The 24,648-nt window shown below is 39.2% G+C and overlaps 1 protein-coding gene across 2 annotated transcripts in view; it reads right to left on the minus strand.

The window, feature by feature from the left end:
* Positions 1–24,648, minus strand: part of ell2 (elongation factor for RNA polymerase II 2) — a 96,635-nt gene that overhangs the window by 33,365 nt on the left and 38,622 nt on the right. For both annotated transcript variants that reach the window (XM_039759378.1, XM_039759379.1), the window contains exons 3-7: positions 22,198–22,319; positions 13,675–13,838; positions 12,396–12,655; positions 1,236–1,360; positions 990–1,080 (exon numbers count right to left, since the gene is read on the minus strand). In XM_039759378.1, coding sequence (XP_039615312.1) covers positions 990–1,080; positions 1,236–1,360; positions 12,396–12,655; positions 13,675–13,838; positions 22,198–22,319 — 762 coding nt within the window. The remainder of the gene's footprint in view (positions 1–989; positions 1,081–1,235; positions 1,361–12,395; positions 12,656–13,674; positions 13,839–22,197; positions 22,320–24,648) is intronic.

The raw sequence follows: 24,648 nt of genomic DNA on the forward strand, positions 1-24,648 counted from the left end.
TAATAATGTTATTTATTATATTTCACAGTGCTATTAGTTGGCTTTGTTCCTCAAAAAAGAAAAAATGGGATTTTGAAATGGACTAAGAAGTTTTGGAGTTAAATATCAATGTTGTCTCCCACTGCATGGACTGCAGCAAAATTCCTAGCTTTTCTGTAATTAGCTACCATCCATCCATCCTCTTCCACTTATCCGAGATCGGGTCGCGGGGGCAGCAGCTTGAGCAGAGATGCCCAGACATCCCTCTCCCCAGCCACTACTTCTAGCTCTTCTGGAGGAATCCCGAGGCATTCCCAGGCCAGTCAGGAGACAGTCCCTCCAGCGTGTCCTGGGTCTGACCCAGGGCCTCCTCCCAGTTGGACATGCCCGGAATACCTCACCAGGGAGGCATCTTGATCAGATGCCCGAGCCACCTCATCTGAATCCTCTCGATGCGGAGGAGCAGCGGCTCTACTCCGAGCCCCTCCCGGATGACTGAGCTTCTCACCCTCTCTTTAAGGGAAAGCCCAGACCACCCTGCGGAGGAAACTCATTTCAGCCGCTTGTATTCGCAATCTCATTCTTTCAGTCACTACCCATAGCTCATGACCATAGGTGAGGGTAGGAACATAGATCGACTGGTAAATTGAGAGCTTTGCCTTACGGCTCAGCTCCTTTTTCACAACCGTCAAGGTCCCCGCCTTCGGCCACCACAGTAATTAGCTACTTCTAAATTAACCATAAAAAAAAAAAAAAGTCCCAAAACTAAATAAGATGGGGAGAAATGAAGTAATCTTCAGAGTGTTCCTTACACCTGGAAAAAACTTGATTACTCAGAAAACCCTTAAAATATTACATCTAAGCTACAGGAAGTAAGCCTAACAAAGATAGACAATTCACGGTGTATTGAAAAAATCTCCAAGTTATTGTTTTAACTGGTAAGCTGCTACATACAAAATAATGAAACATTTTCTTGGAACTAAAAGTAATTTACTATGTATACACATTACCTGTGGAGATGAAGGAACAGTGTCCTTTGGTGGACTCTGAGGAAAGGTTTCAGATTGAGTGTTGATTGAGTTCTGTGACAAATATGCTTTACTAAATGTACAAAGAAAAATTAAATTTAACATTTTAAAGAAACTCAAATAACTTGTACAGTAATTTTAAAATTGAGGTAAATAAAACTGTAAACTGAAAAATTACACCGTACATTATAAATTCATTAATTGAAAAGGCACATACGGACACAGTACCGAGAAACTATATGTTCTAGCTGATTTCTATCTTCTTCTGAATAGCCAGGCCAGTCTTTCTGAATATCTTTGTACACAAATTCCTTAAGTGTATAGGAGTTGTCTCTGGGGTTTAAGTTAGCTACCTAAAAAGAAAGAAGGAAAAAAAAAAAGAAAGTCAGAACACAAGGCTAGTGACCAAAGAGAAGTTTTTTTTTTTGTTAAAATAATAATTCTAAATAACTAAATATATTGATAAGCCCTGGAGGTTATGCCAAAACTACAGCATAAGTATCATTATTTCACCTTCAACCATTGCAGGATTAAGCCAGTAGGAATATACTTGGGACACAAACTGGATTTTAAACACTGCTTTCATATGTAGCAGTGCTTCCCAAACTCAGTCCTGAGAGACCCACTGTGGCTGCAGGTTTTTGTTCCAACAAGCTTCTGATTTTAATTGGACTGCTGGGCGAATTAAGTGAACTGTTATTTCCCCAAGTTCTGTGTTTTGGGAACAATATAGAAATTAGAAAAAAAAATATTAAAATGTACTAAGTAGTTCTATGGAAATAATGTCCTTTTTTAAACAATATTTTTATGATTTTCATTCTACTTTTCCAGGTGTTTCAATTGTTTAATTAATTCATTATTTACCAATTATGGGTTACGACACTAAAGCCTTCGATTATTCAGGGTTGTTTACCTGGGAATCTGCTCTACTCATTTTTAATTGTCATTAAAATATAATGAAGGGGGAAAATGCACAGAGAAAAGGCAAAAATAATGAAATTAACAAATAAGAGTTAAGCATTTAAATCTACAGCAAAAGCAGAACTATTTCTAAGTGTCTTATAAATGTAAAAATCTTGCTGCTATTCTTTTCAGAATGTAGAATAAGAGAGAAAAAAAAATACCAGCTAATTAAATAAGATCAGTGTTATCAGGTGTTGTCACCGATTATGAATTTGGTTGGAACAAAAATCTGCAGCCACAGTGGATTGGTCTACAAAACCGAGGTTGGGAAGCACTGATATGTGGTATTGAATTCCAATTAATTTTCAATCTGCATTATCTAATTCAATTTTAGCTATATTTTATCTTAATTACTTTTATATTTACAGTGCATCCAGAAAGTATTCACAGCGCATGACTTTTTCCACATTATGTTATAGCCTTATTCCAAAATGAATTACATTTTTTCCTCAGAATTCTACAAACGACACCCCATAATGACATGAAAAAATTAGAGGTTTTTGCAAATTTATCAAAAATAAAAAAAACCTGAGAAAACACATGTACATAAGTATTCACAGCCTTTGCCATGAAGCTCAAAATTGAGCGCAGGTGCACCGTTTCCCCCGATCATCCTTGAGATGTTTCAGCGGCTTAATTGGAGTCCATCTGTGGTAAATTCAGTTATTTGGACATGATTTGGAAAGGCACACACCTGTCCCCATAAGGTCCCACAGTTGACAGTTTATGTCAGAGCACAAACCAAGCATGAAGTCTAAAGAATTGTCTGTAGTCCTCAGAGACAGGATTGTCGCGATGCACAAATCTGGGGAAGGTTACATAAAAATTTCTGCTGCTTTGAAGGTCCCAGTGAGCACAGTGGCCTCCATCATTCGTAAGTGGAAGAAGTTCGAAACCGCCAGGACTCTTCCTAGAGCTGGCCGGCCATCTAAACTGAGTGATTGGGGGAGAAGGGCCTTAGTCAGGGAGGTGACCAAGAACCTGATGGTCACTCTGTCAGAGCTCCAGAGGTGCTCTGTGGAGAGAAGAGAACCTTCCAGAAGGACAACCATCTCTACAGCAATCCACCAATCAGGCCTGTATGGTAGAGTGGCCAGACGGAAGCCACTCCTTAGTAAAAGGCACATGGCAGCCCACCTGGAGTGTGCCAAAAGGCACCTGAAGGACTTCCAGACCATGAGAAACAAAATTCTCTGTTCTGATGACACAAAGATTGAACTCTTATGTGAATGCCAGACGTCACGTTTGGAGGAAACCAGGCTCCGCTCATCACCAGGCCAATACCATCCCTACAGTGAAGCATAGTGGTGGCAGCATCATGCTGTGGGGATGTTATTCAGCAGCAGGAAATAGGAGACTAGTCAGGATAAAGGGAAAGATGACTGCAGCAGTGTACAGACACATCCTGGATGAAAACCTGCTCCAGAGCGCTCTTGACCTCAGACTGGGGCGACGGTTCATCTTTCAGCAGGACGACCCCCCTAAGCACACAGCCAAGTTATCAAAGGAGTGGCTTTAGGACAACTCTGTGAATGTCCTAGAGTGGCCCAGGTAGAGCCCAGACTTGAATCCGATTGAACATCTCTGGAGAGATCTTAAAATGGCTGTGCACCGACGCTTCCCATCCAACCTGATGAAGCTTGAGAGGTGCTGCAAAGAGGAATGGGCGAAACTGGTCAAGGATAGGTGTGCCAAGCTTGTGGCATCATATTCAAAAAGACTTGAGGCTGTAATTGCTGCCAAAGGTGCATCGACAAAGTATTGAGCAAAAGCTGTGAATACTTATGTACATGTGATTTCTCAATTTTTTTATTTTTAACAAATTTGCAAAAACTTCAAGTAAACCTTTTTTCACGTTGCCATTATGGGGTGTTGTGTGTAGAATTCTGAGGAAAAAAATGAATTTAATCCATTTTGGAATAAGGCTGTAACATAACAAAATGTGTAATAAATGATGCGCTGTGAATACTTTCTGGATGCACGGTATATAGTACTTTCACATGTTTAGTTTATTAATGGTAAATTACCTCACTGAAGTTTTTATTCTGAGACAATCACTTCAGTTTTTGATTTAAACGAAAAAAAAAAAAGTCCTTCAAGAAATTCCAGCAATGCAGATAAGCAAAGTTATTTGAAACCTGTTTTTTCAAACTAGTCAGATGGCAAAAGCTTTTTTTTTTATATATATATAAAAATAGGTGAGCCTACAATACAACTCCAGAGTTGCAGAATTGTATTATGACAGACATATCTGCCATAAACTACATTTTAGTTGATTACTTTGTAGCAAACCTCAATAGAGCTCCTATTTGGAATTTCACTACAAGTGATGCTTCTGGATCTCTCACATAACTGTTTCTTCTTTTCAACAAACAAGTGTCTCCACTCAAAAGAAAATGCAGTAAACTGTTTTTTTTTTTTTGCTACATTAAAAAAAAAAATCCTGCACTCTTTAAGGTAGGTTTAGGGTAGTGGATACCAGTATAACTGATATCCCTAATGCACAGTTGCCATATTGACTGAACTGTGGGATTGAGATTAGCAGGAAATTTTAATGTGATCGTTAGCTTTTCATAGACTAAGATATAATCAATTATATTTTAACTACCCTGTGGTTAAAATTCTTTCAAACAGAGGTACTTTTCTCTTTACACATTGCTACTAAAATGATTCAGTTTTTATAGGTTAGCTGTATAAAACTTTTGGGCAGTTTTTGCTGAAAAATGTGTAAATAAGAGCACAAATTGAAAGGTCACATCCCTCATTATTTTTACTATCTATATATATAATTCACTAAGGCAAGACAACCATGAAAAGCACGCCGGAAGGGGCGTGGATTCACTAAGCCGCCGACAAGTGAGACACCTATGGCGCACGCAGGAAGGAGCCACGCCCACCAACTCCAAGACCATTGGATACGACAACAACTCGCAGGGCCACGCCCAACAACTCGGACGCGACGACACAGAAAAAATGACGTCATTTATGTTCGTCTGTCGTAGAGGCCACATGCAGTGCAGGTCAGGTTAATGTCATGTACCTCCGAGCTACGTTGACTGTTCATAGAGGCATGTTTCGCGGAGGCAATCGCCATATGCAGCGTGTGAAACGGTTTGCGAGGGGTATCCCATGGGAACCTTAAAACAATCCTTTAAAACTGAGGTTAAAGCACAATGAAGGAATCAGTCTTTAAAAACCAATAAGCCCTGTGTCTGTTTCATTACCGTCTCACCTGCTTCACTAATGCAGGCCCTGCAACAGTCGAGACGCTCTGTCAGCAGCTGACCTTCTCTGTGCCTGACCGGTTCACACAGAGGCAGCGCAAGAGAAAGCCGCGCCAGAGACAGACAGAGGCACACACACAGGCAGCTGGTAGGCGGCTCTCCGTGAGTTTCTCTTGCGAGCGGACATATGACTAGGCGGTGTTTATGCTTCGAGAACGAGGCTGGACGCGCTTGCACCGGAGCACATGAGCAGGCCGTGTGTATGCTTCGAGTGCGAGGGTGGACGCGACAGGACCATCTAGGAAAAATCATGTCACAGATGTGATTTGCTGTATGCAGTGTGTAAAACAGTTTGTCGCAGTTGTGAATCGCTGTATGCGGAGTGTAGAACAGTTTGCGAGGGGTGTCCCTGTGTCTTTCCAGAAGTGTTCAACCATCAATAAATAATTATGCGGCGTTTGTTATGCCGCGGGTTCACTATTGTGTTGTATTTTGCTCTCTCCAGAGTTCCATCTTTTCATTCACTTATTCTTGTATTCTCACACTAACCTGTTTTAGACAACCGTGTCTTTCCAGAAGTGTTTACCATTCAATAAATAATTATGCACGAGATTGACCGTGTGTCTAGGCGTGGGTAAGCCACACATTGACTGTTAATAGAGGCATGTTACTCGTGGAGGTTAATCGCCATATGCAGCGTGTAAAACAGTTTGCGAGGGATATCCCATGGGATCATTAAAACATTCCTTTACAACTGAGGTTAAAACACAATGACGTGAGCAGTCTTTAAAAAACGAGTTTTCGGTTATGACACACGTCCGCGTGCAGCATAGCAAAGTGTTGTACACGCTACATACAGCAATTCGCATCCGCGACAAACATGCGTCTTCTTAGATGATCCTGCACTTTGTACACACCCCCCTCACCTCGCTACGCCGCACGGACGATTGTGTGTTCGTTCGTTCCGTGCATTGTTACAATGTTGCTTTTCTTGCCGATTTATTACATTACCGATTTTGCAAATGTTAAATTTTCTCCCTGTGCTTAAAAATGATTAAAAAACCGGCCTGATTATGCGGCGTATGGTACGCCGCGGGTTGGCTAGTATCGTATATTACAGTACAATACAATCTAAATCACGGGTGTTGAACCCTGTTGGGCCGCAGGTTTTCATTCTAACCCTTTTCCTCATCAGGGACCAGTTTTCGGTGCTACAGTAATTAACTCCTTTTCCCTTCATTTTAATAGCCCCGTTTAAGGATTCACTCCTCTCAATTGATTCTTTTCTTCATTAAATGGCAGCCAAACAGAAATGAGATGTGAAACGAGCCAACAGATGACCAGCTAAACTGCAGTTTCAAACTCTAACCAATTTCTTAATAAGAAGCTAATTCTTGCTGTTAATTACACCCGTTTCACAATTCCATGGCGTGTTGCCGCTCTCATTCTGCCACAGCAGAAATTTTCCAAACTGTCGGTCTTCTGTTTCTGATTATTGTCCTGAGAAATCAAACTTGCCGAGACCCTCACCTTTCTTTATTTTCAGATAATGTTGTTAGCTGGTCACCCGTTTGCTCGTTTTGTGTCTCATTATTGTTTGGCTTTTAATTAAGGAAACTAAGGAGTCCAAGTCGAGTTAATTAAAACTAAGAACAAAGAAGTTAATCAGCAGCAAAAACAGGTCACTAATTAAAGGTGGTTAGAATTACAACCTGCAGTCATTTTGGCCCTCCAGGACCGGAGTTCAACTCCCCTGATCTAAACTGAGCATTTATAATGGGGTTGGCCACACAAAATGTACATGCTCCAGACTGGCAAACTAAAATTTATGATGAACTACAAGCTTTATTATGCATGTATACTGCAACTGTTTGAACATGTTTTATAGTTCAAACATAACCAGATTTGGAGACTTGTCTATGGTTCCATAGTTTAGAATCCACTTTCTTGCCCACTGTATCAGAGTGTATTTAAAAATACACCCTATAAATAGTGCTGGGCGGTATACCGGTTCACACCAAAAACTGTTTAATTTTTGTTACTAGAAAAATACCCGCGCTTCGCAGTGGCGAAGTACTGCCTTAAAATTTTTGTTAAGAAAATGAAACCTTTTTAAACTGAGGGAAAATATACCAATAATTATTTGTTAAGGATCTCTTTGTATACTACATTGTCAGTTCGGCCATCCTGTTGTAATATGACCAAGCTGTGCGCTGAGCTTACTCTTGATCATGCAACATACAGTTGGCCATGTGAAAAGTAATCTTGTCTCAAATCTCACAGCTTGGATTGCTGCTGTCATACTCGGTTTGAGTTTCATGGTTTGTTTCAATTACGACAGTATTTGCAAGACTTGTGTTGAAGTGACATTCGGCATCTGTCAAGCGTTGTAAGCATACAACCGGTTTCATCGATAACTTCACATCCAGCTTTTGAGAGTTTAAACATTCATAAACATCAAAGTGTCCACTACTGAAATCGTCACCTATGAATCTAAGATGTTTAAGAGGCATTGGCGGTTGTCGAAAGGTGTAAAATATTTTGCCATTTTGGTACACTTGAAAGTGACAACCGAACAATTCAGCTCCAACCATCAACTCACATGCAGAACCATAGGTGAAGGGTTTAAGCATTTCACTCATCTAGTGCTCCTGTGTAGTATAATTATGTCCTGTACCGTCATCAGTCCACACCTTGAACCTTTCCCAGTCATTCAATACATAAGACACAATGTTCCTCTGGATATCAAGAGTGAGCCTGATATGGCCATGCAATATACAGTATAACAAAGAGAATGGAAAAGGCAGGTGCCATCTCTGGGCATGGAAACCACTCGGTAAGTGATAGTTCTTTAATCGATGGTGATCACTTCGATAGACATTTTAATGGGGATACAGTTGGAACGATAAAGGAAATGGGTACCTGAACAATGTAAAGCAAGTCTAAAATACCTACACAATAACTATAATCGTAATAAACGAACAATAAAACAGCAGAGAAGCCGTGGATTAAATAAAAAGGCTGCAGTTATCAGCAGGGAGACGTGAATCCCGTGGCGAAGCAAGGAAGGGAATGTAGAGACTGGAGCAACGGACGGCCTTATATAGGCAGGCAGCCAACAACGTGGGAGGCGTTGGGATGGGGGACCCAACGCCACCTCACATGGTGACCGAGCTGCAGGCTATGGACGTATATATGTACGTAAGTAGGATTCAGTTAGCACTGGGAACCCGTGTACCAAATTTCTTGAAGATGGTCCCATAAGTAACAAAGACAGTGGGAAAGTTCAATATGGCGGCCGACAGTCATACCACCAAAAAAGTACGTACATTGGTTTCGGTTAGCACAGGGAAGCCGCCTACCAAATTTCGTGAAGATGAGGCCATAAATAAAGTTCAACATGGCGGACGTTGTCGACCATTATGACCGTTACGCTTAGAATTTTGTAAGTAAGCTGTAAGGAATGAGCCTGCCAAATTTCAGCCTTCTACCTACGCAGGAAGTTGGAGAATTAGTGATGAGTCAGTGAGTCAGTCAGTCAGTGAGGGCTTTGCCTTTTATTAGTATAGATGATATGGATTTTTCTTATACTACAACACCGGTTTAAATAACCTAAACAACGTTCTGAACATGGCGTAGTGGGAAACTGTTTAAGGGTGGACCTTTTTCACTGCTGCACCGCTAAACATGCATACAATGGAGTACATGCGTTAGTAGAGGTATTGAAACTGAAGCTGTAGCAGACTATAAAGTTGAACATGATGACACAAGAACTTTTGCTGAAAAAAGGAGCCGTGTCTGTTGTCTGGAGATACTTTGGTTTTAAAAGGTCAGATGTGGACCATTATGTTCAAATATGTGAATTCTGTTTCTACACCACTGGATAATACTGCAAGCCAGGTTGCACTTGTTTTATTATTTTTTTTTTCTTCAATACTGTGTAATGTACCTGGGTACTGTGTAATAGTGTGACATTTCCACTTTATTCTCACCATTTATGTTGAGATTAAAGTCGACATGTTGACTTTATTCTTGTAATTTGTCATTAAAGTAGAACATCGTAAACTAAGCTTCATCTTAAAATTAATATTTAATTTACTAGATTTTCTCAAACCCTGTTATAAGTTATGTAGCACATTAAATGCTTTAAGTGCTACGTGCTTCTTAAACCGACTTCCTCTGTACTAAGAGGAGGTGCAGACAGCACACAGAATACATTCATTTCAGGATATTCCTGCTCCCTTAACATTTAGAATGCTAAGTATTTGATATAATTTTCATGATGAAATGCATTACAGCATGTATTAATCATGTGGGGGCACGGTGGCGTGGAGGTTGAACTGCTGCCTCACAGCAAGGGGGTCTCAGGTGTTCCATGCCTTGAATTTGCAAATTTTTCTGGTGGGTTTACTCGGTGTGTTTCAGTTTCCTTTCAAAGTCATGTAGGATGTGGGGTTTTTTATGCTATATTGACCCTGCTATGAGCTGGCACCCGTCCTGCCTCGCACACTATGATTGCTGGGATGGGTGCATTAAACATGTATAATTCAGTCCTGAACACTCTAAGGTCTAAGTTTGTAACTACTTTTCATTTCACAAAAACATTTATCGTGTGGAGGTTATGTGGAGAAAGAAAAGGGATGGATAGGAACTGGGGATTTGGTACGTCAGATAGAGACAGCACGCATGCAATAAAGAAAGCCCGCTCAGAAGAACATCCATTGAATTCTGTGTTCGTGTCTCCGACCACCAGATCACAAACCCAACATTTACATAATACTGTATTTAAGTTCAACCTATTCATACATGCAGTTTTTGGAGCCTTGTCACACCTGCCATAAAGTTCTCTACTATGAATGTACACCTGGGGACCCCTTACTGCGAGGGAGCAGCACTGCCACCACTCCACCGTAATTTCATGTTTAACACCTGCTTTGATGCATTTCATTATGAAAATATCAAGTATTTATCTTAGCATTCTACATTTTCAGAGAGCAGGAATATCATGAAGTGTGGTGTGACCTGCCTGTGCCTCCTCTTAGTGCAGAGGAAGTCAGTTTAAGAAGCGTGTAGTGATTAACAACTGGGTCAGGGAACACTTAACACAAAGCATTTAATGTGCTACATAACTTATGATGGGGTTTGAGAAAATCTAGCAAACTAAACATTGATTTTAGGATTAAGTTTAGTTTATGACATTCTACTTTAATGACAAACTATGAAAATAAAGTGTAAATGTCGACTTTAATCTCGACATAAATGGCGAGATTAAAGCAGAAATGTCGAGAATAAAGTCAACATGTAGACTTTATTCTCGACAATTTTTTTTCCTTCACCGTTTCCCTAATACGCTTCCGTAGGGCTATACCACAAATAGCATTTTAAACGCAAGTTGCAGTTTTATCATTTATGTATATAGCTTAGCTTGAAGCAAGGTCCATATTAATGCAGTCTGCCTTAATGATGGTTCAGTTGATAAAGATGTTAACACCAAGTTGCACTTGTTTTATTTTATTTTCATTTGGCGAATACTGTGTAATGCACCTGGACTTGAAGTCTTGAAGTAATAGTATTATTAATGGAAGTTGCACTATTAATTTTATTATTTATTAGTTTCAATATCATGCAGTGTAATGATGGTAAAGTTGTTTAAAAAGTCACTTTAACGTGTCAGTGGACAGATATTGTAACATTAACAAAGTGTAGTTGATTTACAAAAAATATTTACTATTCCTTTTCTAAGACATGTTCAGTGCAATCAACTTTTGTCAAGCACCTCTGAATATTTTACTAAGTCTAAATGCCTCTTTGGATGGTTGAAAATATGTTGTCAAAATTTTAGTTTAAGTTGTTTGCAAAAATTTGTTTAATAAAAAGGTTCTATATTTTGACTGCAACTGTCATGCAATGCGATTCCTTCTCTTCATTAGTGCCACCCCCTTAAAAACTATCACTTTATGAGGCCATGTAAACCTGTATTAATACTTGTGTGTACATTAAAATGTTTTTTTTGTACAATGTACAATTCTAATGACAGTGGAATAGGTTATTTTTAGCCAATCTACTGCAGTAATTGTAGTGGAAAATGTGGTTAACATCCACGCATGCATGAGGAAAAAAATACAGTGAAACCAGTATAAAATTTTTAAAAATACCGTGATATAGAATTCTGGGCATCCCACCCAGCACTACCTAGAAACTATCTGGATGTATTTTGAGAACGTATTTGTCCAGGTAAGGAAACATAGAATTTAAAGACTAGACCTGTGTTAAACTGCAAGGAGTTATTGCTAAAAAGTTACATAAAAAAACAAGTATCAAAATAATAGATATATACATGTTTTCTGATAGTGACCTTCTCCAAAGACACCGACATAACTTTAATGTCCAATTTTGTTAACACGTCTTAACACTCTCACACCTATTCACCAATACATTAATTTTCAATTTGTGCAACAAACATTTAACAACCTACCAAATCTCTGTTATAAAGGCGACTACTGTTTCATACTTCCCACTCCATTACTTAAATACTGCAGGATTTTCCTGAAAAACTTTCCAGCACTCTCCCTTCTGGTCCTTTACCCATGGACTCCATCATAAAGTGTCACACTCCATATCGGTTTTCTGTTAGAACTCAAGACTTGTAATACAAATAAGGGTAACGGAGGCTTTTCTCCCTGGGTACTACTGCAGTCAAGTTGTCTCCGACCTCTTGCTTGAAACTCCCCTTTGTAAAAACTGGTCCACTGTAAACTCTGCCACTAATTAATAGGCCATTCATTTTCAACATACAAAGTGCTGTCTGCTGTTTCCATTTGGGATGGTTCTCTTTCATACTCACTTGAGTTTCAATTATTTGAAAATTTCTATTAATAGAAATTTGCCTGTAAAAATGTAAACATGCTCAACAAGCATGATGCTTGAAACTTAAGTGTAATGAAACAAAACAGCAAGCAAAACACTTAAACATACAGTTATAACATTAAAAAATACAGATAAGGAAGAATTCAGGACACTATTAAAAATTACTTAAAAAGGAAACTCCAAGTTTTCAGTAAAGTATAAAAAAAATTCTGAAACCTTAACTCAAAGTTACCTTATATGTTAGACAGTGCCAGAAAATTTTCCCCCTCTTTTTATTTTTGCAAACTGTAATTAGAGCCATCCAAAAAAACACTGTCAACATTGGGTTACCAACCTGCTGAAGGATGGGTCCAAGAGAATTCTTGTCTTTCTGACTAACTCCATCTTTTTGTAAGCGAGCCAGCAGTTCAGGTTTCTTGAATGGTTTCAAAGCCAACAGGTGAATCACCCTTTCCCTATAAGGACGTTGAGAAATAGCTGTATTTGAATTGTTCTTTCTTAAAGTATTTGCAGGGTTGATAGGAGTTGAACGTTTCCTTTCAGGGGCAGGATCCTGGGCTCCTGGTGCTGGTTTTCTTATCTGAACCGTTTTACCTGAGAGAAAAAAATAAATAAATAAAAACTAAGTGACTGGCAAATCTATCACTACAGAGTAAACATCTTGCAAACTAGCAATAAAAGTGTGCTATTCCTACAGTAAGACTGATGTTAAGCAGAGTAAACGGATACAGACAGCAGAAAAGTAGATCTAAATGTTTTCCCATTTCCTTTAAAAAAAAATTACTATAAAAAGTTTAAACTCAAAATATGCAGATTTTCGAGATACATTCTATAATATAATAGAACCACTGGGGTAGAGGTGAGGCATTAAAATAAGACAGTGTCTTGAAATACTAAGCTCTCTGACATCATCAGAACTATACAAAATTCACTGCCTGTAACTGACAGCACCCGTGCTAAAACAAATTAAGAATCAACAATTTCTACAAACAAATTAAGAATCAACAATTTCTACAAACAAAAAATATTCAGCTCTTTAAACCTGTGTTGGTTAACATTAGTATTTTTAAGGAGTATTTTAGGATTTTACAACTCCTCTTTTGATTACCTAGGTCACAGCCTAAAGTAGTCTGCACTGTGGCATTTCTGCATTAAGCACAACTGTATAGGGGCACAGAGGAGGAATTCAAACGTAAAAGGTAATTCTCATATGGACCCCAGAACTTTCATGCCAAAAACGTCCAAGTCTGTACATTATTACATTTACTGCATATATTTCAGTTCATTTTCTGTAATAACAGGTTAAACATAATTAATGGTCAAACAGAGTTTCTTAAAATGAGGACTGTAGCAGTAATCTGTAGTACTAGGGTGTTATTCTGCGCTAGCCAATAAGTCAAGCAAAATGACACCTTTTACTGGCTAACTAAAAAGATTACAATATGCAAGTTTTCAAGGCAACTCAGGCGCCTTCTTCAGGCAGGACATCAATCTGCCTTGAAAGCTTGCATATTGTAATCTCTTTAGTCAGCTAATAAAAGGTGTTAATTTGGCTTGACTTCTCACTAAATTTAATAATGAGAAAGGCTATGCAGGTTAAAACTCATTCTTACCTACAAATCGCCCACCAGGCTTAATAACTTTGGTACTCCTGCTACGAGTTTCTTCTTCTGCTTGTGTCATTCGTTCCCGAGTCATCTGATAGGAGTCATTTGTGGCACATATTGTTATTTTATCTTGTATAATACCCTGGAAGTCGAGTTGAGGAACTCCCAAGCTTTACATAAAACAAGAACAGCACACACTTTACAATAAGCACAGAAATAATATGTATAGCTATAGATATGCATACTGACAAAAAGAGCAAAGAATATAAGAAACAAAACTGTTTAAAAAACACAAAAACTAGTTACTTCTCTGATTCAGTGGCCAATTTGAACACTTAATACAATGCAAGGTTACTACAAGGAAAAAAACAACAAATTTCTAAGATAGCATTTCAAACTACAGAACTGTCAATAAATAGGTAGTAAATGCATAAACCAAATTTGTGAACACAGTGATTCCTGCTACCGATTGTCATAGTCTGTTTCTCAGTAGCTCCACTATCACCAAGACATCACACTGAAACTAGAGCAAAGTATGTTGTTAGTTTAGAGCTTTGCCATCCACACAGACATAGACTAAACTGTTTCAAAGAATCAGATCTTTCAAAATCTGAAGGAAGGGCACTGCAACATGAAGTGCTCCAAATTACCCAGTAGAAATGTTGGTGTGGTACATGCAGTATATCAATATTTCCATCACAGTATATCAGAAAAAACTTTCTGCACTCATTTTTGTGTGATATAGAAGAATCTATTCAGCAGTGCCAGTGTGTACGGTATGCAATCTTTGGTACTGTGGAAGCAATTCACTTTACCCATACTAGCTTAAGAAAATGCTTTCTTCTCATATTGTAACAAAGGCCTACTCAAGCATGAGCACTGCTGCAGAAATTTCTATGCTTATTGCTCAGTCTGTGTGCATGTCAAACTTTTGGTTCATTTTTGTTGTCAGTGTTACAGCAAACAATGAGCTGAAAATGAAATGTGCAATTTGTGAATAATAATTCAAAACAATTACTTCAGCACACAAGCCTTGGAGCCAATCAAACCTTTTGACTACAATTAGTGCCATCAATCCAATCATTCAGTGGTGAAAAAGTGTACAGGAGTAATACCTTTAGAGAAACTTCTTATATCTAAATGAAATGAATGTATTTTAAATAATATAGTATTTATAAAAAGGTATGATTTTGCTTGGCTTCTCACTCCATACAACTCCAAGCAACTGACATGCAGATAAACAGACTTGAGCTGAGAAAACTGTGCGCTGGTGGGGGATGTGATAGCAGGCTACTTGCTGCTTATCAACACATTTACAAGACAAAAGACGCTGAAGAGATGTGAAGCGATTTAACGTGGGACGGATCTACAAGTTTTTTTCGTAGGCTCTGGTAATTCTAGTGTTAACAACCAAACAGTACTTCAAAGCAGATGCTGTTATAGCCAGCTGCAGCAAAGATTGAAAGAGTGAACTTTTATCTGTACCAGTTACAGCTGGCCAATATCGTAAGGCAATTTTTGCCCTCTTGTACGAGTTTGTTTTAGCAGAGTATCTGTCTTTAAAAATCACCAACTGCCAATATAAAGAAGACTGTAGGCATGACACTATGCAGTATTCTATTTCTCTAGGGCCATTGGTGAGTACACACCATTTTGATACTTTAGGATTGTGTAGTGGCCAAGGAAGACGCAAATATACAGTTAGAACAGGAAACTGACTAAACTAAATAAAAACAGCTCAAAAAGGTGAATGTTTCTAAAAAGGGGAATACAAAAAAAAAAATGCACACTAACAAGATTACTAATCTCTATTGATCACTAGCGAAACTGAGGCTATTTACAAAGCGGAAGTTCCCGGCATCCTGGCAGCATCTTAGCGTATCTTACCGCATATCGCACCGTGGCAGTTGTAATAAGTATGTGTCAATGTGGCATGCTAAGGTGGCTTTTTTTCTGCAGTCTTATTTTTGAATAAAATTTGTACCTTTTGTGAAACTGTTTTTGATATTTGGACTTCAGGCTTCATACGTTATAAAATTTATGCCTACATTTTGTCATTTACTACTACAATATGAAAAAACGTTTCTGCTTTAAAAATGTGTTTACACGGATTACTGTAGAAACGGAACACATGTGAAATGCGTGTATTCCAAATTATCATCTATTATTTCCACTCTAAAACTCCACTTCACTCCCAGATAATCAATCAAGGCATGAACTGGGAGAAGTTTGTGCACGTTCTAAGCGGTGGGGGATGGAATAGCCGGCTACTTGCAACTTTTACTTATCAGCACATTTAGATTAACAAAAGACACTGGCGGAGAGGTGAGAACAGTTTTAAGAAGCGATTTAAAGGAGGGATGGATCTAAGAGTTTTTTCGTAGGCTCTGGTAATTCTACTGTTAAAAGATGCACCTCATAACCATTCGTGAGCTCTTACTGCTTTAACAATTTTAAGCACTGATGGTGTTACTTGTAGCTAGGCTGCTTATTCGGTTTCCGAAACATCTATAAAGTGCACGTGTTTTAAAACAGGTTTAGAAGAAAAGGACTTTTGCTTGTGTTGTTTTAGTAGCTTCGTTTCATAGTATGTTCACTCAGTAAAGGAGAGAAAAATTCTTAACATGGTCGGTTATTTCTGCATATGAACTACGAAGTGCCATGTAAATAGGTGTTATCTGAGAGAGAGAGAGAGAGAGAGAGAGAGAGAGAGAGAGAGATTGTAAATAGGTCTTATCTAGCTGAAAAGTTAATTCCCTCCACCGTTCAAATTCATTTTTACATTTTTAAGTGAAGTTACCAAAAACAAACAGAAGCATTCACAATCAATATATTTTACCCACCTAAGCACAGAGGGAGAGAGATGGAGAGAATAGACAGCACAAAGCAAGTGATCGACACATATTCTCAGTGTTTAAAAACCAGCTCACAATGTTAAAGCACCAGTCAACAACTTTAGAATTATACATGGCATACAATTTGGAGCCTCTCTCTCATGGTAGGAGCCATTTTAGAGGCAGTGTGGTGCATGTGACCTTCCATCTGCCATTTTAGTTACTTGACATCAAGTTCAGATTTCTGTGTAATAGTTTACACAATTCCAATTCTTTTATACAAAACATTTCTTGGATTTTAATATCCCTACATATATACATACACACACAGTAATCCCTCGCTATATCGCGCTTCGACTTTCGCGGATTTTATATGTAAGCATAACAAAATATATAACTTTTGTGCTCTTTTGTGTTTCTCTTTGTGCATAGTCAAGCCCTTCATTATGGCTCCAAAATGATCTGCTCCTGCTACTGCTTCAGGGGCTGTGCCCAAGCGCCAACGGAAGATGTTAACGGTTGCGAAAAGGTAAACGTTTTGGATTTGTTGAAGGAAGGGAAAAGCTACACCACTGTAGGACGCCATTATAGCATCAATGAGGCTACGATTCTTTTTATTTAAAAAAGTAGGAAAGGAATATAAGATCTACAGCCGCAGTGTACTTTTAGCCAGGGTGCAAAACGAGTTGTAAGTGAATGTAATGAGGCAGTAGTCTGGATTTTGGATTGAAGACTGCCGGAAGAAGAGCAATGGCGGTGCTACACAGTCGCCTAAAGTGGCTCCTTTAGAAGGGCTGTAACGCTATCCTTTGTTGTGCATTAAAATTAAACTCATCGTGTCATTGTTGGGGAGTAACCATAATTAATTTTCTACTTACAGTACTTAATACATTTATGTACATTTAGTTTCACTGTACACACATTTACTGTATACAATTTATCTTGCATTGTACGTATTTATTGCTGGTGGCCTGTCTATCGTAATGGCAGAAACACATGTGATATCGGAGACACTCGATATCTTTAAAATAATATTTAGGTTTTACTGCATATAAACAGTGTGTTTACATACATAATTTCAATGAATCTTACCTAATATCTAAGAGAATACAAAGGGATTATGCTGTATAACTGTGCGGGGAATATTTATAAACAGTGTGGGAGAGTTTATAAGGGCTTAAATATATATGAAAATAACCATATAAACATATGGTTTCTACTTCGCGGATTTTCACCTATCGCAGGGGGTCGAGTCTGGAACGCAACCCCCACGATTGAAGAGGGATTACATACATACATACATACATACATACATACATACATAAACTGTTCAATCGTCTTGGGCCTTCTTTGTCGCACCTTCCTCTTTATGATGCGGCAAATGTTCTCTATAGGTGAAAAATCTGGGGCCTCATGTATAAACGGTGCGTACGCACAGAAATGTTGCGTAATAACTTTTCCACGTTCAAATCGTGATGTATAAAACCTACACTTGGCGTAAAGCCACGCACTTTTCCACAGTACCTCATGCCTTGTCATACGCAAGTTCTCCGCTCGGTTTTGCAAACTGGCGGCACCCAGCGTCAAAGCAGTGCTACTGTTCTTGTGTGATTACTCATTATGTTCATGACGCGGCTTAGTGTAATGCATCCGATTGTAATTAACCGTAACAATATAATGGTCCAGGGAACAGCCATAGTATTCCAAATGCCATAACTGCTTTAGTGTTGTTACTCTCACTTCTCCTTATTATTCTTCTTCTTCTTCTTCTTTCAGCTCCTCCCGTTAGGAGTTGCCACAGCGGATCATCTTTTTCCATATTTCTCTCACTGCACCACTCGGAGTATTTATATCACTGTATCTGAGTGTGAATCACAGCAGCAGCTGATCGGAAAGAGAATTATCGGTATACGGCATTAAGCACACGCTATCTCAGCCACGGCAAAACGTTTCAAAGCCTTTCCTGTACGGACCTCGCGGTTCAGAAACAGTTTAATCCCAAGAACTTTAAATGCAGCCAATCAAGTGCTCCTTGTAGAACTGTTTGTACTTATAAGTACAATCACCCCACTGTAAACTTGCACTATAGTTATAATATCACACAACCTGAGCCACTTTATAAAGCCCGTATTTACATATGATGACGATATCATTTTTAAGGTGAAATGCAGCAAAATATGTTTGCTAAATTATACAGATAAAACTTTAACTTCATTTAAAAAAATCTATATTCTTCACTGGGAGTGTCTTGAAGGATAGAATAATTAAACATGTACTACAAAGATATTTCAATGTTCTTTAAACGTTTTGAAGAATCGGCGCTAAGCTTACAGATGGCTTAACGTCTATTACAGAGCTGATTGTATGGCGATCGGTTACTTGGGGAAAGAAAAGCACTGACTGCAGTAACGGCTACGCCAATATATATTGAATATAAAACAAAAAGAAAAAATAACAACACAGCTAAAAAACAGCGACAAATTTGGCAAAAGTTAAATGCTTGTGTCATGAGCACGAGGCGGCTAGTGTCTGCAACATACGTGGCCATCCACCGTGCATGACATTGGCTTAAGGAGCCACCGATTCTTCCTCTGCCCAGTGCCACCACAAGCTTAGAGCCGCCCTGAGTACTGCTGCAATAAATTATTTCATGAAGTGAAACATGTTTAATAACGTGCTTTAACTCCTATCATCATGAAAATGATATCACGTATACATCTCAGTATTTTAGTTATTCAGAGAGCTGTAATATCACGAATGTAATGGACTCTGTGTCCAGTTGGAGGAAGAGAGCCGGTTTAAGAAGCAAGTAGTGATTCACACACATAGAGCACATAGAAAATCAAATACAAAAAAAAGCATTTAACGTGCTACTTTAATTACGATGTGATTTTAGAAACTGGTTAATTAAACAATTTTAAGATGAATTTTATGATGTTCTACTTTAATGACAAAATAAACTACGTGATTAAAGTGGAAATGTCGAGATTGAAGTGGACATTTCGTGCTTTTTCCCCACCGTGTGGCTTTTTTCTCTGTACCCTAATAAGCTTACATATGACACTCAGACAACTCGGCTTTCCACGGCGACTTTGATATGTGACTTCTTTTTATTTCCGGCACTGTGCGATTTTGTGGATGTGAGCTTTCATGTTTCTCCAACACGCTATGCCACTCGATCAACTTCCTTTTGTTGATTATACCACGGCTTATTTGAACAAATAGTATGTTTTTCCTTTGCCTCCACTTGGTATTCGCTGAAATTCTTATGTTTCCCCCCGTGCTTTTCCCATTGTCTTTTCACAGAAGGCTGCGCTTAAGGGCGATTTATATTGATTTGCATATTCAAATAGGCGTAATTCTGGGAGGATTTGGGCGTTACATAATGCGCGTGCACGGCGTTAGTTTTCACGCTGATGGGATTTATGTAGCGGAAGAACGTGGAAGTTGGAGTACGCACAGATTTCTGCATCTGGATTTTTCTGTGCGTAAGCATATTTCGGCTTTTGTGCTTACGCCATGTTATAGTGCGAGTTCTACGCACGGCGTTATTCATGAGGCCCCTGGACTGCAGACTGGCCATTTCAGTACCCGGATCCTTCTCCTACGCAGCCATGATGTTGCGATTGAGGCAGAATGTGGTGTGTGACACTGTGAAATTTAGAATCAACATATTTTTCCTTTAAAATGATACATTTACTCGGATTAAACGTTTGATCGGTCATCTACGTTCTATTACAAATAAAATATTGACATTTGCCATCTCCACATCATTGCATTCAGTTTTTATTCACAATTTGTTTAGTGTCCCAACTTTTTTGGAATCCGGTTTATAAATTAATTATATATATACACACACACACACACACATACACATTTTACATATATATACTAAAAAAATAATATGATAACTTCACTTAAAGCTGGAGTACAAGACAAATGAAAAAACATACAGTGCATCCGGAAAGTATTCACAGTGCATCACTTTTTGCACATTTTGTTAAGTTACAGCCTTATTTCAAAATGGATTAAATTTATTTTTTTCCTCAGAATTCTACTCACAATACCCCATAATGACAACGTAAAAAAAGTATGAGATTTTTGCAAATTTATTAAAAATAAAAACTGAAAAATCACATGTACATAAGTATTCACAGCCTTTGCCATAAAGCTCAAAATTGAGCTCAGGTGCATCCTGTTTCCCCTGATCATTCATGAAATGTTTCTGCAGCTTAATTGGAGTCCACCTGTGGTAAATTGAGTTGATTGGACATGATTTGGAAAGGCACACACCTGTCTATATAAGATCCCACAGTTGACAGTTCATGTCAGAGCACAAACCAAGCATGAAGTCAAAGGAATTGTCTGTAGACCTCCGAGACAGGTTTGTCTCGAGGCACAAATCTGGGGAAGGTTACAGAAAAATTTCTGCTGTTTTGAAGGTCCCAATGAGCACAGTGGCCTCCATCAGCCGTAAGTGGAAAAAGTTTGAAACCACCAGGACTGTTTCTAGAGCTGGCCGGCCATTTAAACTGAGCGATCGGGGGAGAAGGGCCTTAGTCAGGGAGGTGACCAAGAACCCGATGGTCACTTTGCCAGAGCTCCAGAGGTCCTCTGTGGAGAGAGGAGAACCTTCCAGAAAGACAACCATCTCTGCAGAAATCCACCAATCAGGCTTGTATGGTAGAGTGGCCAGACGGAAGCCACTCCTTAGTAAAAGGCACATGGCAGCCCGCCTGGAGTTTGCCAAAAGGCACCTGAAGGACTCTCAGACTATGGGAAACAAAATTCTCTGTTCTGATGACACAAAGATTGAACTCTTATGTGAATGCCAGACATGTTTGGAGGAAACCAGGCACCGCTCATCACCAGGCCAATGCCATCCCTACAGTGGAGCATGGTGGTGGCAGCATCATGCGGTGGGGATGTTTTTCAGTGGCATGAACTGGGAGACTAGTCAGGATAAAGGGAAAGATGACTGCAGCAATGTACAGAGACATCCTTAATGAAAACCTGCTCCAGAGCGCTCTTGACCGAGTCGGTTCATCTTTCAGCAGGACAACGACCCTAAGCACACAGCCAAGATATCAAAGGAGTAGCTTCAGGACAACTCTGTGAATGTCCTAGAGTGGCCAAGCCAGAGCCCAGACTTGAATCTGATTGAACATCTCTGGAGAGATCTTAAAATGGCTGTGCTCCGACGCTTCCCATTCAACCTGATGGAGCTTGAGAGGTGCTGCAGAGGAATGGGCGAAACTGGCCAAGGATAGGTGTGCCAAGCTTGTGGCATCATATTCAAAAAGATTTGAGGCTGTAATTGCTGCCAAAGGTGCATCGACAAAGTATTGAGCAAAGGCTGTGAATACTTATGTACATGTGATTTCTCAATTTTTTTATTTTTAATAAAAGTGATGTGCTGTGAATACTTTCCGGATGCACTGTACTATGACTGCAAAAAACACCCTACAAAATATTAAATGTGTCTTTCACATTTGTACCCTATAAACAGTCTTAAATTTTTATTTATGCAATTTAAAAAAGGGCTCCCAAAATATTGCATACAACTGTATTCACATTACTGGGACATTGAGAAAAATTGTCAACATGTTGTATGGCTTTTTTTTTTCTTTTAATAGAAACTCTGAAGAAAAATGTGGGCAAAATTTGATCAGTGAACATAAGAAATAAACCTTACCGTGATTCATACTGTTGAATGCAGTCAAAGCTTCCCTGAGGGTTATCTTTGCCAACACTGGATAAGTAAAAATCAAAATTGTGCACTTCACTGGATGCATCGTTCCTTGGAATTTTAATATGCTATTAAAAAAAAAAAAATCAATTTAAGATGCTCTATGTAAATAATTATGTGACAAACAAATGTTAAAGGGCATTTTTTACTTTTATTTGGCATGGTAAAACAGACTTCAAATTACAGTTTAAAATCTACACGCTGAACTTTGCTCTTCATGCTGTGATTAACGATAGATAGATAGATAGATAGATAGATAGATAGATAGATAGATAGATAGATAGATAGATAGATAGATAGATAGATAGATAGATAGATAGATAGATAGATAGATAGATAGATAGATAGATAGATAGATAGATAGATAGATAGATAGATAGATAGATAGATAGATAGATAGATAGATAGATAGATAGATAGATAGATAGATAGATAGATAGATAGATAGATAGATAGATAGATAGATAATCAAAAGAATTAAAGGAACACTTTTTAATCAGAGTATAGCATAAAGTCAATGAAACTTATGGGATGTTAATCTGGTCAGTTAAGTAGCAGAGGGGGTTGTTAATCAGTTTCAGCTGCTGTGGTGTTAATGAAATTAACAACAGATGCACTAGAGGGGCAACAATGAGATGACCCCAAAACAGGAATGGTTTAACAGGTGGAGGCCACTGACATTTTTCCCTCCTCATCTTTTCTGACTGTTTCTTCACTAGTTTTGCATTTGGCTACAGTCAGTGTCACTACTGGTAGCATGAGGCGATACCTGGACCCTACAGAGGTTGCACAGGTAGTCCAACTTCTCCAGGATGGCACATCAATACGTGTCATTGCCAGAAGGTTTGCTGTGTCTCCTGCACAGTCTCAAGGGCATGGAGGAGATTCTAGGAGACAAGCAGTTACTCTAGCAGAGCTGGAGAGGGCCATAGAAGGTCCATAACCCATCAGCAGGACCAGTATCTGCTCCTTTGGGCAAGGAGGAACAGGATGAGCACTGCCAGAGCCCTACAAAATGACCTCCAGCAGGCCACTGGTGTGAATGTCTCTGACCAAACAACCAGAAAGACTTCATGAGGGTGACCCAAGGGCCCCATGTCCTCTAATGGGCCCTGAGCTCACTGCCCAGCAGCATGCAGCTCGATTGGCATTCGCCATAGAATACCAGAATTGGCAGATGCACCACTGGTGCCCTGTGCTTTTACAGATGAGAGCAGGTTCACCCTGAGCACGTGACAGAAGTGAAAGGGTCTGGAGAAGCCATGGAGAACATTATGCTGCCTGTAACATCATTCAGCATGAGCAGTTTGGTGGTGGGTTAATGATTGTCTGGGGAGGCATATCCATGGAGGGTCACACAGACCGCTACAGGCTTGACAAAGGCACCTTGGCTGCCATTAGGTATCAGGATGAAATCCTTGGACCCATTGTCAGACCCTATGCTGGTACAGTGGCTCCTGGTGCACGACAATTCCTGGCCTCATGTGGTGAGAGTATGCAGGCAGTTCCTGGAGGATGAAGGAATTGATACCATTGACTGGCCACCACACTTTCCTGACCTAAATCCAATAGAACACCTCTGGGACATTATGTTTTGGTCCATCCAATGCCACCAGGTTGCACCTCAGACTGTCCAGGAGCTCAGTGATGCCCTGGTCCAGATCTGGGAGGAGATCCCCCACAGCACCATCTGTCATCTCATTAGAAGCATGCCCCGATGTTGTCAGGCATGTATACAAGAAAAAGTGCTGCGTACAATTTTGAGTTGCTGCAATTAAATTTTGGCAAAATGGACTAGCCTGCCACAATTTTTTCACTCTGATTTTTGGGGCGTCTTTGAATTCAGGGCTCTGTAGGTTGATCATTTTCATTTCCATCAAACGATGTGGCATCCTTTCGTTCCTAACACATTACCCAGTCTATATCATTATAGAGATCCAGGAGGATTTCTTTTTCCCCATTGAGATCTGATGTGTTTTCAAAGTGTTCCTTTAATTTTTTGAGCAGTTTATATATAAAAAGTACTACCAGATGAATGCACAAAGCATCTTGCTGACAACCCTCAGACGAATAGGTGCCAAACTTAAAAAACCCTCATCAGCGTACAAGGGAAAATAACTACAAAAACAATTGACAAGAACTGGTTACTCAGCACAACAGAGCTCCATAATAAAAACACTTCAGAACTCCAATACACCTGTTCACTGCCCAACCTCCATAATTTATTGTACACATCTATGGCCCTCTATGAAAGAAAAACTTAATAGTTGTGTCATATTTACCCTTAACCAACTTTAATATGCGACTGCACATCCTCACTGAAAAATTACAATTGAAATCCACTATTGTAAAAATCACCTGATAGAACAAAACAGTTCCATCCTATCTACAGTAATC

This window comes from Polypterus senegalus, chromosome 7 (genome assembly GCF_016835505.1).
Source record: "Polypterus senegalus isolate Bchr_013 chromosome 7, ASM1683550v1, whole genome shotgun sequence".
NCBI lineage: Eukaryota > Metazoa > Chordata > Cladistia > Polypteriformes > Polypteridae > Polypterus > Polypterus senegalus.